Genomic DNA, 13735 nt, shown 5'->3' with positions numbered 1-13735 from the left:
ACTGGATTCTTTCCTCTTCTAAGATGAGTTTCCATGAACCTATGACTTTTGTTTATATTCAGGAGTATTAGCAATATCAGATTAAATACTGAATAGCCTTCCCTTCCCCCGAAGCAAAGTGCAGTATGTGCTACATAAGCTTTTAGTTATCTGATTCTCTTTTCTGATCCTACAGGCAATTTTTGTGTTGCATCTTTCCCGGCAACCTGGAAGGTCATTTTAGCCATAGGTGGCGCTGTTGCACCTTCTAACAGTCTTAATATTCCTTTTGCAAAAGAAGGCTTAACAAATGTTATTTTGTTTTGATTCCGTTGCTTAGTGCTTCAGAATAGCACAATGTCCATTATGTCTGTCTACCTGGAAAAATTATTCTGCTTATGTCTTAGACTTATTCTGTCATCTCGCTGTGAACATTTCAGACTTGCTGTGAAAACAATGGCAAAATCGGTCTTTTCTTCCAGTGTTAGAAGTCAGTGAGCCGGGATTTTATAAAAAAGCTAGAAGAGGCCTCTGGAGCACCTTAAAGCTGAAAAGTGTATTGAGTTCCCTGAGTATTGACTCCGCCGCTGTGTGTTAATTGGTGGTAGGAGGTTTGGTACATATACGAAGGGGTGTAGATTTTTGAGTTGGGTTTGCGTGCACCTGCTGCCACTGAGCCACGTGAGCCTGAGTCAGTTTGCTCTGAGTATTTCCCTCGTCTGTGAGATGGGGACATTCATATCTGCTTTGTAGAATTGTGAGAATTAGAAATTATGTAAAGTGTTTACCACAGTGGGTATGTCAAGAGGGCTCATAAACTTTAGCTGCTTTTTTGTGTGAAGCCATCATTTGAGAGTCTTTGGCAATTACTAAGAAACAGGAAAATAAGAAAAGCTGGTTTTATGCTGAAAGATATTTGAGGAGGTTCCTTAGTTCCTATACCCATAATTAAGCATCAGCAGAGTCAGAACTGTTACACAGTCGCCCTGAACCAACGTTAAGCCACAGAATTCTTTGTTACTTCATATATTTTGGGGCTTAAAGGGATCCAATACTTATACACATGTTGCCTCCAGCAGCCAACTGAGAGATGACACAAAAGAGTAGGCAGGCGATAAATGTCTTATTTGTTACTGATGAAGCCACGTTCTCCATGAACTTCAGGGCTGTGGGAAAATGCGTGTCATGATACTGTGTCCCAGAATTAGAGACTCACCCTGTCCCATGTAGCTCTGTGACATAGCGAGCCTTCCCTTGAGAGGACCTGCCCGTTCATGCACAAGGCTGTCCTGCCATGGAGCCGAGCATCCCAAGTGCTTCCCAATGGTGATCAACACTGGAGGGAAAGGAAGGGTTTCAAATGCCCTGCTTGTCTCCCCGGACTCACACCTCACCCTGTTAGTGTGACGAGGGCTAGCTGTTGGCCAGGGGCCAGGGGTGTGAATGGAGAAGCACTCTCCATGGCCCAGAGGAGTGGTTAGGAGGCATTCCCTCCCTCGGTTTAAACAGGTGGTGGGATGGAAGAGAAGGGTCCTCCCCAAGAGTTTATAAAAGGAGATATAAGGATTTTCTTTGGGACTTAGACTAGCCAGGAAACACATAAGATGATTAGAAGGGAGACTTGTAAATCACTTTGATATTAAGTTGACATTTGTTGAACACCCAAAATGTGCTACATTCTTTTCTGAGAGTTTTACAGAAATGAATCCTTCAATCTTCTCAACAAGCGAGTAAGGAAGGTTTGATTGTTATCCCAGTTTTACAGTGTGGAAATTGAGGCACACAGAGGGTAAGTTGGCCAAAATCACAGAAATAATAAGTGGCAGAGCTGGTATTTAAACCCTGGCTTACTGGTTTGAGGCTCCCAGAGATGGGCTTTGGGTGTTTAGAGTTATCTGCATCCCTGAATCTTTGTACCTCTGTGCATATGTTAGCCCAGAAAGGACAGGGAAAGGAGAGTTACACAGATGCTCATAGTCATGTCTTGGCCACTGTCCACAGAGAGTGCATCGTGATTAGCGTTATTTGTTTTCCAGGCAGTAGATCAGTTCTTATAACAGAAATTTACTCCATTGAGTTAATCTAGAAACCCTTCCTGCTCTGTTTCTGTCCATGCTTGCCATGTGACTGCCTCCCCGTGATTAGGCCATTGAGAAAATGTACTCATGGTTGAACTCTGATATTTCAGTCTGGTTCATAGTTTCACGTCTTCTGTTACATTAATAAGTTAAGTTTCTGGTTTTCTTTCATCAGTGTGTCATGAGTTTGGTTAATGTGAAACAAGTCCATGGGAGCCCAGGGGTGATGACGGTATAATTTCTGAGCACGTTGTGGCACTTCTACCCTTGCAGACCTGGCGGGAGTATGTCCGCCTTCCTCACTGATTTCCCCCAACAGCAGGGTCCTCTCCCACCCCCGCATGTGAGGCTGGGAGCTCTCTGAGTAGGCCAGTCAGAGGCCAAGTCCACCAATCAGAAAATGATGAAGTACCTGGAAGTGGTTTTAATAGAAGAAAAGGGTTTCCAGATAGTCCAATGGGCTGTTCGAGTCCGTTTGGTGAAAAGCTGTCCAGTGTCTGTGGTTGAGGTGCTTCTTTGCTGTTGAAAAGCCTGGATTAGATGAAGGGATTTTAAAAAGCAGAAAGGAGTGATTTCAGGTGGTACGTCCACACCGGTGAGAAGTGATGGATGACCACCTGTGTGAGACATAGACAGGGTCTTACAAACTTCTTAAAATAACTTTAAAAGCTCTTCCATCTGAGTGCATTTCATATGGGGTCCAGTTCATCACTGGTCACCCTGAGAGGGCAAATAATTGATGATGGCAGAAAGGACACGGAGGCATCAAAAAGGTCTCAGTCATTTTCCCTTTTTAAAGGATGTGGCAAAGTGTAATATATTTGAGCTGGTTTTTCACTGAACAATTTTTAGTGTTTTCTGGGACTCCCCAATGCCCCAAGGTTCCATGCAGCTGGGTGTCCCCTCAGAGCAGGTCTGTCAGAGCTTGCCCTGGGTTGACGTGGTGTCACGGGGAGCAGGACGGTCAGAGTCCCCGGATTTTCCGAGCTCCGTCTCCTCATCCTCAGTGCCGGGTTTCTCATCCGTGTCTACTTAGGGTTGTTGAGAATCACACGTGATGGTTCAGGTGTGATTTGTGATTGTCTCTGTGATTGGCATATAGTCAATATTTGAAAGAAACACTTTTTTTTAGTATAATTGTAGCACATAGATTGCAGTGCTTTTTAGTCTGCTTTTTTTTATATAACTTTATTCTTATTTTTAAATATGCACTTATATTTATTTATTTTTTTGGAGGTACTGGGGACTGAATCCAGGACATTGTTCATGCTAAGCAGGTGCTCTACAACTGAGTAATACACACCCTCCTTGTCTGCACTTGAAAATAAATATTTCAATACACAAAATAGCTCTTAAACACCATCATGGGACCTAGTCACTGTATAGAGAGTTGAACACGTATGCTTTTTCAATAAGAATAAATGTTGTTGAGACATACATTTCTGAATCTGTTAATGTGCTTAAAAACGATCATAGGTAGTGATAAACACGAATCTTTGATCCAGTACTTCTTAGGGTCTGTTTTGCCATCAAGTGAAATTACATTCTACAGAGAAAGCTAATTGGATCTCTTTGATATTTGGATGGTTTAGCAGATGATCAAGGCTTTCAAAAGCTGACAGATTTGTATTTTAAACTAACTACAAAGTTATCTTCTAGAAGTTGGAATTCCTAAACTTGTGAAGTGCCCAGTAATCCAGGGGGTATGTGTCTGTGTCTGTGTGAACGTTTGTGTGTGTGATTTCAGGAATCTAGAAATAAGTTTCATATGGACTTCTGATACCTTTCTCCTACAGTTCAAGGTATAGGCATATATTTACACAAATAAATTGATATTCTTTTGTCATTTTGCATATTGGTGGGAATAAGAGTTTCTCATACTTGTTTCAGAAGGGTTGGGGAGCATGAGCTCAGAAAACGGGAGGAGAAAGAGGCAGGGAGGCACTTCACACTTTGTGCAGGATATGAGAAACAGTAGCTGTTTTTTTCTCTTTTCTTCTAAAGCAAACTGGCACTGAATTGTAACCTACTATTACCCAGAATTGCTTTTCTGATCAGATACAAGTGCCTCAGATTTTTCAAGGCAACATGAATGATGAAATGTGTTTTAGCAGTTATCATTAAAAGTAGTTTTATTTTTCAAGTAAAAGGCTATAGCCTGTTCTTCCAGCGGTACATGAAGTCCTCATTGTTCTATGTACATGATCAATGTGCTTAGTTTCTTTGTTTTTTTTTTTTTTTTTTTTTAAGTGCTTGTTTCATTGTGGTGTGAATGAATGTTTAAAATTTCTGGATTTTGATCTTTAGAACATGCTGATTTATCAGAGCTGTTAAAAACCTGATTGTTCTTTGGTCCTTATTTGTTGGGGCACCCTATTGATTTCTGTTGTCTGTTAAAGCGGGAAATGCTTCCTCTAGCCTGCAGATCATTAAGTGAATGGTTTGCAGTGTGCCTTTAAAGTTATTTGAATGCATTGAGCATGTTTGTCCAGTGAATTCTGTATTAACTCATTCTATTGACTTTGCTTTGGTTCTGTGGCTTTTGCTCCTCTCCACAAGAATTTGAATTCTCTGTTGCATTTTGTATACGTGTTCTTAACAGGGGGAAGAAATTTTGCATTTTTTACAGAGGTGGCTTTTCCTATCCCCTCTGAATGCCTTCTATAATTGATACAATAGTAATCTGTTATTGCAGTGCATAATTCTTTCATAAACTATTTTTTGGCATAATCAGAAACAATGACAAAGTATGATAATAAAAAATATGAAAAACTTCCTTCCTTTGAAGAATAGAAATCAGGTGGTCAGGCTCACGCATGCTTTGTGCCTGACACACTTACTCTCATGTCATTGTGTATCATGATTCGGAGATGGAGTTGCTCCAGGTTTATAGATTTTTGTTTTAACATTTGTGTTGAATTCTTTCTCCAGGCTGATGTTTCCTGTTGGTTTTGTGGAAAGAGTAGAAGGGAAACAAATCCTTTGTTTTGTTTTCAGGAGGCCTGAGTTGATGAGAAAAGGGTTGAGGGTGGGCTGAGGAAAAGAGTGACACTCCCTCTCCTCCCGGCTGAAATTGATAAACAAAGAAATCAATTAAGTGTATCGGTATTTGACCAATAGAAGTTAGAGAGCCCAAAATGGCTAGATATGCCCAATGGAAATTACTGAATTCACCTGCAGAATTATGTGCTTTACCAAGTAGAAGCAACTTAGAGCAATCAGAAAAATCAGTAATATGATGAGATATAAAAGGAATATTATATCTTTTATTTCTGAAACTTTTCTACGGTAAGTTGTGTAGAGCTAAAATTCAGTTTCAAGCACCAGGAGTTAAGAGTGTGGGTAGTTCTGTAGGATCGTTATTCACGGATGTGCCTAGACCCTGCTAGAGTGGCTGAAGATGGCAGGAAACGACCCAGAGGCAGGATTTGTCATCCTAGGGTGTCCTCCATAATGGTTTCATGTGGGACCCCATGATTGGTTTAACAAATTGTAACACACTCCAGCCTCCTGTGAACTTTAAGAAGAAAAATATATGCTTAAAAACTGCTTTGCAAGCAAGTGCCTGTACATCCTCACTCCAGTCTCCTTGCCTTAAAAAGCAGAGACAATGCTTTGCTTGCATAGTTGAGCTTTTAGATAGCACTCTGCTGGTTGCAAAGCAAGGAACGAGGCCCTCAGCTATAAACGCTGAGTTTGTGTGCTGTTAGATAGTCTATGATCCACAGAACAAGGACCTGGCTGGTCTGGTGGTCTGCTTTGTAATTCACATGTCTAAAAATGTATCTTGCTCCCCTCACCCCATGACTTCCCTAAAGATACACTAATCCATTGTACTCATTGTGTATTCTACAATCTCTGCTTCATACTGTCTTTCCCGAAGTTCCTATTACTATCACACAACTGTTAATGAATTTTTCCTTTGATTATACACAATAAATAAGGGTGCAATTGAGAGGCTCGTGGAGTTGGCTCCCTACTCCCTCTCGATTTATTGACTTTTTCCACAGAGACTTGAATAATCATTCCATGTCGGTAAGAATTCTGCCATCCAACCCACAGTTCCAGGTGAGAAGGATGCAGGTTTATCTCTCCTACCCGATGGAGAGAGAGGAGAGAATTGAGATATGCTCCCCCATGGTCCCTTCCTGTCCCACGGCCACTGCAGTTCACCTGCAGCCTTCTGGCCTCTGCTCAGAGGGCCTCTGTCCCAGGACTGACTGCAGCTTTTTCTTCCCTTGTCAACATTTCCTGTGCCTTTCAGAATTTGGTCTCTTCTCTGCAATTCAACCCTGGCAGATGTGATGGTGGTCAGCGTGCTGGTGGGCAGTCCTTTGGGGACTCCCAGGAGACATGCTGATTCTCCTGAGTCTCTCAATCGGGGTTACAGAACAGTCGAGCACCGAAGGAAGCCCATTCACGTGAGGTCAACAGAGCATTTTATCACTTTCATTTTATTTTTAAATTTTCAGTGGAGAAATTATTTGTAGCAAACTGTTCCAGATATTCGGCCGCCTGCTTTCCTCACCACCATTTCCTTGTTGGCTCTGGTGCTTGTTTTAAGAACCAGGTTTCTTCTCTGGTCATTTGTAGCAGCTGGGCTTGCCGAATCCTTGATCTGCATTTGAAGCAGAATGCTTCTTCCTGATGTGAAACAGATTTTCCTATTTCTGAATATTTCGTGTACACTCAGCAACTGTTTCAAGTGAAATGCTCTTGTCCAATTTCGGTTAACTCACATTTGCTGATCTCCTACTTTCATGCTGAGGGCAGTTTCTTCTTCCTCTAATAAAAGTTAGCAATTTGCATTTACTAGGGAAGGTACTGGCCCGATGTGCTTTTTTTCTTACCAGTTTTAATACAATTCACCCATTTAAATATACAGTCGTTTTTACTCTATGCCCAGAATTGTGCATCCCATTTAATCTTAGAATATTTTCATTCCCCCAACAGGAAGCCCCGTATGCATAAGCAGTCATTCCCATCTTCACCATCCTCCCCCAGCCCCAAGGAGCCACTCTTCTCTCTCTTTGGATTTGCCTGTGCTGGACATTTCATTTAAATCGAGTAACTTCATATAAGTGGAACCGTCTATTGTGACTGACTTATTTCACACTGAGTAACGTTATCAAAGTTTGTCCACGTTGTGGCCTGGGTCAGTACTCTATGCTTTGCTATTGCTGAATAATATTCCACTGTATGGCTGGGCCCCACTGTTTACCCATTCATCAGGTGATAGGCAATTGGGTTGTTTCTGCTTTTTGGCTGTGATGAGTAGTGTCGCCATGAATATTCCTGTAGGAGTTTTTATGTGGATATTTGTTTTCAGTTCTCTTACGTCTGTGCCCAGACAGCAGAGTTGCTGGGTCATTCAGAAACCAAATGTTCAACTCTCTGAGGACCTGCCAGGCTGTTTTCCAAAGTGGCCATGCTGTGTTACTTCCTCACCAGCAAGGGCTGCGCGCTCCGCTTCCTCTGTGTCATTATTAGTGCTTGTTACGCTTTTTGTTTTATTATAACCTATTGTTGTGAGTGTGAAGCGGTTTCTCCTAGTGATTTTGACTTGATTTCCCTTACAGCTAAAGATATTGAACATCGTTTCTTTGTGCTTATTGGCCATTTGTATATTTTCCTTGAAAAATACCATTTCAGATCCTTTATTCACCTTTTAATTGAGTTGCCTTTTTATTGTTGAGTTGTAGGAGGTACTTTTTTTTTTTTATAGATACAAATTCCTTATCAGATAAATGATTTGAAAAAAATTTCTCCTGTGTGTTGTTTTTTCACTTTCTGGATGGTGCCCTTTGAAGCGAAGTTTTAAATTTTGATGAACTCCAATTTATCTCTGTTTTCTTTGTTCCTTGTGCTTTTGGGGTATTATTTAAAATCTGAGGTATTTTATTTAAAATTTTATATATAAAATAACTTAATTAGTAGGACCGTTCTAGGAGATGGGTGCGGTTGTTGTCCCCAGTGTATGGATAGAAGACTGAGATGCAGAAAATTTCTCTGAAATATCAGTTTCACAGCTACCTAGTGCTGTGGGAGTTCAGGCACTCATGTTCGTCCCAAACATCTGTGATCCTCACCACCATGCTCCACTACTGCCTGGAATCGTTAATGAAAACGTCTTTCCTTTTTTGATTCCTTGTTAGTTTGTTTTCTCATTGGGGACCTCATCTCCTCATTTTCCTTTCGGATATCAGTGTAGATTTATTTTAGGTCTCATGTAGGCAGAAGCATTTCTATCAGTTAACTTCTTTATTACTCACTCTCCAGTGATGATTGTTGCTAGTTGACCTAATCAAGTCATGCTTAAGTCTTTCCTTCTCATGACACTAAAAACAGTCATGACTTACAGAATGCTAAAAGCAGAAAGTACTTGATTGATTTTATTTTGCTACCCAATCAAACCAATCAAATAAAAACCCGCTGTTGACACAGATTATAAGCCCTCCAGGATAGGGTCACTGTCTTCCTTGTGTTTCATTTATTTGGTCACAGTGTCTGGATAGTGCCTTGCTGTTCAGCAGTTTTGTTAGGAAACGGTGCTCGTGAATCATTGTAAGGACAGAATTTTGACAACAGACTGAGTTGTTCATTTCACGAGGGAAAAGATAATATAGAAATACTGCTCAGGTCTATTTTAAAATTAAGCTTGGAATTTTGAGAACAATTCAAGAAACCATACGAAGATTTTTCACTAATTTTAGATCTATCTTAAACACATTATGGTTACATAGCAGAGTAACTTATCAAGTAGATTTGACAAGAGGAGTGTATTATTGATTTTTTGTTTTAGTTGAAATATTCTATCTGGGATAAAGTAATCAGTGCCTATAAATGAACAAATATGTTTGTATTTCTATGCAACATGGGAGCAGACTTCATATGTTTCTATATAATATATATGACTGTGTGTTTTAATCTGTCTGTCAGTGTTTTTATAGTTTTTCAGCAATGTTGTAACATTAGAATTCTAAGAATTTCACTCCCGATACTACTGCAGTTTGTACTGTGTATCCTGTCTTATGTATGGGATTCCACTGTCCCCTAAGTGAGGAATTTCCTCTCCTATTGAGTTAGAAGCAGATTTAAAGGAACTGTGATTTCTAGGCATTTGCTCTCCATGTGTTTGCACTTGGGTGTCAATCACAATTTTCCCTTTCTTGAGTTTTCATTGTTCAATTAGAATTTTTGAAAATAACTATTAATATGTTTCACTAGTCTCCCTAGAAACTTGATGTTTTTGTGCTTTTCAGTTTTCAATTTATGAAAATTGTAAATGCACACTTGTTTTTAAGTAGTCCTTTTTCACTAGATATTTGTTTACCTCTTTATAGTTAAAATAATTTTTTTCCCAATGAATGAATCACTGTGCATGTTTTACAAGATACCTTACTTTTTATTTTTCTTATTCTAACAGGTATATTCATTGTAGAGAATTTTGAAAATAAGGATAAACCCAGTAATAACTTAAAAATGGCCTCTAATCTCACCTGGAGATACACTTGTAAGGTTTGAAATTGAGAATTACAAGTCCTCTCATTTTTTTCTTTTTTTCAAGTACGTTTTGGTTACTGAGTCCCTCGAATTCCCATATGAATAGTAGCAGCAGCTAGTCGGTTACTGCAGAGGAGCCCGCTGGGATTGTGATCGAGACCACATTGAGTATACAGATCGCTCTGGGGAGCACTGCTATCCCAAGAGCGCTGTCATCTGATCCAGGAATGTGCGTGGTGTGTCTGTCCAGGTATTTAGGTCTTCTTTAATTTTTTTCAACAATGCGTAGAGTTTACATAGTATTATTTTACCTTATTTTTTTGCCTTTATACAGAGTACAAGTGTGCAAGGTACCAGGATCAGAATTGTATTATAGCCCCGCCACTTGCTGCCACCAAGGACGCTGCACTCTTGCTTTGCCCTGTGTAAAATCTTGCACAAAATAGGACCTAAGTAACTCTCTCTTGAATGAATGATTATATGATAGCTGGATGATACTGGAGAGTCCTTGTGATGATGTCTTTTTCCCAGACTTTCCCCTCTTCTTAACTATGCCTTTTGTCTTCCTTTCCTCCAGCCTGGGTTTCAGCCTGCCTGTGGCATTGATTTTCCCTGAGTGTGGACTCTTCCTTTAACTAGTTCATGATAATGTTTCATGCGGGCTATGAAAGCTTGCTAGATGCCAAGAAATAGCAAATTCACTGCATGCTAGTATTTTTAGTCTGTGGTATTATATTATCCATTGAAATTAAATCAGGCTGACCCCCTGAGCCCTCCCGTGAGCTCTTTTCTCCTTCCTACGGGTGATACTTCTCTGGTTGCTGTCGGTGCTCTTCCCCCAGACTTGGTTTTGTAGATGAGTAAGTCACCATCAGTGGAGCTCTCTCTTTAAAGATGAAGAGAACATTTGCTCCTTCTCCCTGGTTGGGGACTGGATCAGATGAGGTAACAGATAAAGAATGGAGCCCCATCTCATTCTGACCCCCGCTCTTTCCGTTCCTTTCTCAAGGGGAAAAGAGTACAATTCAAAAATATAAAGATTGTGAGCTAATGAGATAGACAAGACAACCGAACATTTGTTAAATATCCTTTCATGCCGGAAACGAATGTATTATACACACAAAAGGCACACAAATCACGGTAGTACTGCGGTTACAAACGTGGGTCCGAGTTCGAGTCCTGCTCTGGAGTGACCAGTCCTGTGAGATGGAGAACTGTTAGGTCGGCTTAGCCTCTCCCAGACTTGTTTTCTGTCCTGCAGAGATGGGGCTCGCTAGGCGTCCCTCTCCCGTAGAGGTGCTGTGGGGTGTAAATGGCGCACGTGGGCAGCCCGAGCACAGCTGCTCATTCCTCGTAAGGGCAGGATAGCATCGCTTTTGCGGTGACAGCTTTATGACCGTCCCGTGTAGACTCTTAGTGCTCCGAAGGGATGCCTTGTGGTTTGGAGATGGGATTCTCACTTCTGTAAATACCCAAGGATTGTGTTATTGGGCCGTGCTGATTTGAATCTATTCTTTAGAAAGTACATATTGTAGATATATTTTTCAAGCATGCATGCTTTTTTCTTTTATTATTTATAGTTCTACCCTCTCATCTCTTGGTGTGACTTTTCATGGAATCCAGGAAACTGTCCTAAGACACCTGCCTCTTCACACTTCTCCGTGGTGGTTTTCTTCCCTGACTAGAAGAGGGTTCTGCATAGGAAATTTTCTTTGTTCCCCTTTTCTTGGAGTCACTCTGTCTCCCCAACACTCACCTGTACATCTGTCCATTTCTCTACCTACTGATTCTTCTGACTTGTTCCAAAAAGCATTTCAGGCAGCTTACAGAAGAACAGATACCAAATAAACAGGTGAGAAAATGGGGCCAAGTTCAGACAGTGAGGCTAGGAGGCGAGCCTGTGTGAGAGTTGCAGGCGTGAGACACACGCCTCAGCCCTGTGACTTATAAGATCGACAGCAACAGTGTGCCTGAGGCTCCCAGCAGACACAGGGAAACAGGGTTTGTGGGAGATGCTCACTGGCTGTGAAATAAATAAGTGGCTTAGGAGAAGCCCAGCCTTTCCAGCTACTAAGGCTTAGGAGAATATTTTGAGTTTCTTCCAAAATCAGAGTATTGCATCTTTTCTTTTTTCAGAGTTCTATGTATAGTTGGTTACATTCTATAGCTGGAAATTTCTCCAAAACTGCTTCCCACGTGAGTCCCATGGCTCGGGAATGGGGTGGCTCTGCTCGTTGAGGGGGGAAGGCCAGAAACAGAAAATGACAGCCTCAAAGGAGCCTGGGATTTGTCAGTTATGTTTTGTCAGTTCTGTAGATTTCAGAAAACGCTTTCACCGTTTCTCTCCATCTGAGGTGGCAGCGTGCTCTCTTAGCAGCATCAGGAGCTCAGGGCCACGGGATGGTGGGGGCTGACTGCACTGCTATCAAACAGCTGTGCCAGTCACTGCAGGCGTGGTGATTTTACATAGTACATTTCATGTTCTTTAATAGGTTTCAACAGGTAGTTAATTAACTGAGTTAATTAACTTTTAAGAAATATGATGCTTTGTTGAAAAGACAGTTATAGGCAGAATATAAGTTGTGAACACTTTAAAAACGGTTTCATTACTGAAATTTTAGTAGGGAAGATTTAGTTTATCTTATTTACACCTCTCTTCAAAAGTAACAAAGAAACAAGACAGAAAAAGCAGAGGATGATTTCTGTTCTTCCTCTCGGCTTGCAGGTGCCCTCACCTCCAGTGGCATCCATCCAGACACCAGCACTGACACTGGCCGTGCTCAGAACTGCCTCAGCCCTGAAGACACAACTGACAAATACAAGGGGGCTACGCCCTATGACAGCAGGTGCTCTCACTTTGTGGGTCGTTATGTAACTGCGCGGTGTTATTCAGGATCGTCCGTTCTACACTGTGTGACGCTGCTGCCGTGTCTCCTAGTTATTTCTGTAAGTACTAGTGTAATTTTTTCAATGTGTGGTACTAGACATCTAAAAATGCTTTTTTCAGATGAAAAATAATGTGTATTTAATATAATAAGTCTGAAAAAAGGGACAAAAGTGTCTATCCTGGTCCCACTACTCAGAGATAATAATTAACACTTTAACATCTATTTTCTGTTCTTTTCATCAGTGTGTATTACGTCTGTCATATAAACCAGCGAGCACTCTGTGCCTGTTTACTGTGTGGAGACCTCCATTTTCCATTCGGCTTATTACACGTTTTTCTACAGTATTCTCTCTCCCCTGGCATGATTTTTAATGACCAGTATAGCATTCTGTCTTGTGGAGGCATCGTCCATTTTACTTCGGACTTAAATAAACTTTTAAATTCCAAGTATATTTAACTGAAATACTGAAAAGAGAACTGTGGTGGTACCGAAAGGCCCCTACATCCCTTCCCCTTTTTTTCCTGAGAGTAAAAACTGCTGACAATGTGGTGTATATATTTCATGACCTTTATGCCTGTCATATATATATACACATACATACATACATGTATATGAGAAATCTATGTATATGTGTGTGTATATATGCTTTATTGAAAAATAAGGCCATACTATATGTTTTGTGCAGCTCGGTTTATTCACTGAGGTGTATATCATAGACGTCCTTCCACTCCAGACTCACCCGGTCCTTTCAGATAGAGTAGAGGGGTCTCCTGATGTGCAGTAGATTTGGTCTCTTGTGTAAGGACACCTTTGCTGGGAGAGTACTGTGGACAAGGCCTTGGACCACGCCAAAACGCCTGCCCCTCAGTGCCCACAGCTCGCCTTGATTTACCGCATCATTTTCTTGATGGTGGATACTTAAGTTTTCTCCATTTTCCACTGTCAGAAAGGGTGTTTGACTGGCGTCCTTCTTGTACAAACATTCCTGTGATCTTGTATGAGTATTCCTTTAGTTAAGGTTTCTGGAAATTTAGTCCCTGGATATGACAATTACATACATCACAGGCTCCTTTCAAGTGACTCTAGAAATTCCTTCTCCTGCGGGGAATGAAAAGATGTAGAATAACTTATGTAACCAATTCTCTATCGCTGGATATGATTTCACTTCAGCTTTTCTTCCCACCATTGTAAAAAGTGCTGTGTAAATGCTCTGATGAGTACAACTTTTTGAACTGATTTTTTTTCTAAACGAAACGATTCCTAAAATGGAGTTCAGTCTGTGTGTAC

General features: G+C 40.9%; 1 protein-coding gene across 1 annotated transcript in view; it reads left to right on the top strand.

The window, feature by feature from the left end:
• Window positions 1-13735, top strand: part of LOC135320640 (trafficking protein particle complex subunit 9-like) — a 119496-nt gene that overhangs the window by 72486 nt on the left and 33275 nt on the right. Inside the window, exon 9 of the mRNA XM_064483787.1 lies at window positions 12286-12506. Coding sequence (XP_064339857.1) covers window positions 12286-12506 — 221 coding nt within the window. The remainder of the gene's footprint in view (window positions 1-12285; window positions 12507-13735) is intronic.

This window comes from Camelus dromedarius, unplaced genomic scaffold (genome assembly GCF_036321535.1).
Source record: "Camelus dromedarius isolate mCamDro1 unplaced genomic scaffold, mCamDro1.pat HAP1_SCAFFOLD_4, whole genome shotgun sequence".
NCBI classification, from domain to species: domain Eukaryota; kingdom Metazoa; phylum Chordata; class Mammalia; order Artiodactyla; family Camelidae; genus Camelus; species Camelus dromedarius.
This window is presented reverse-complemented; position numbering and strand designations above follow the sequence as displayed.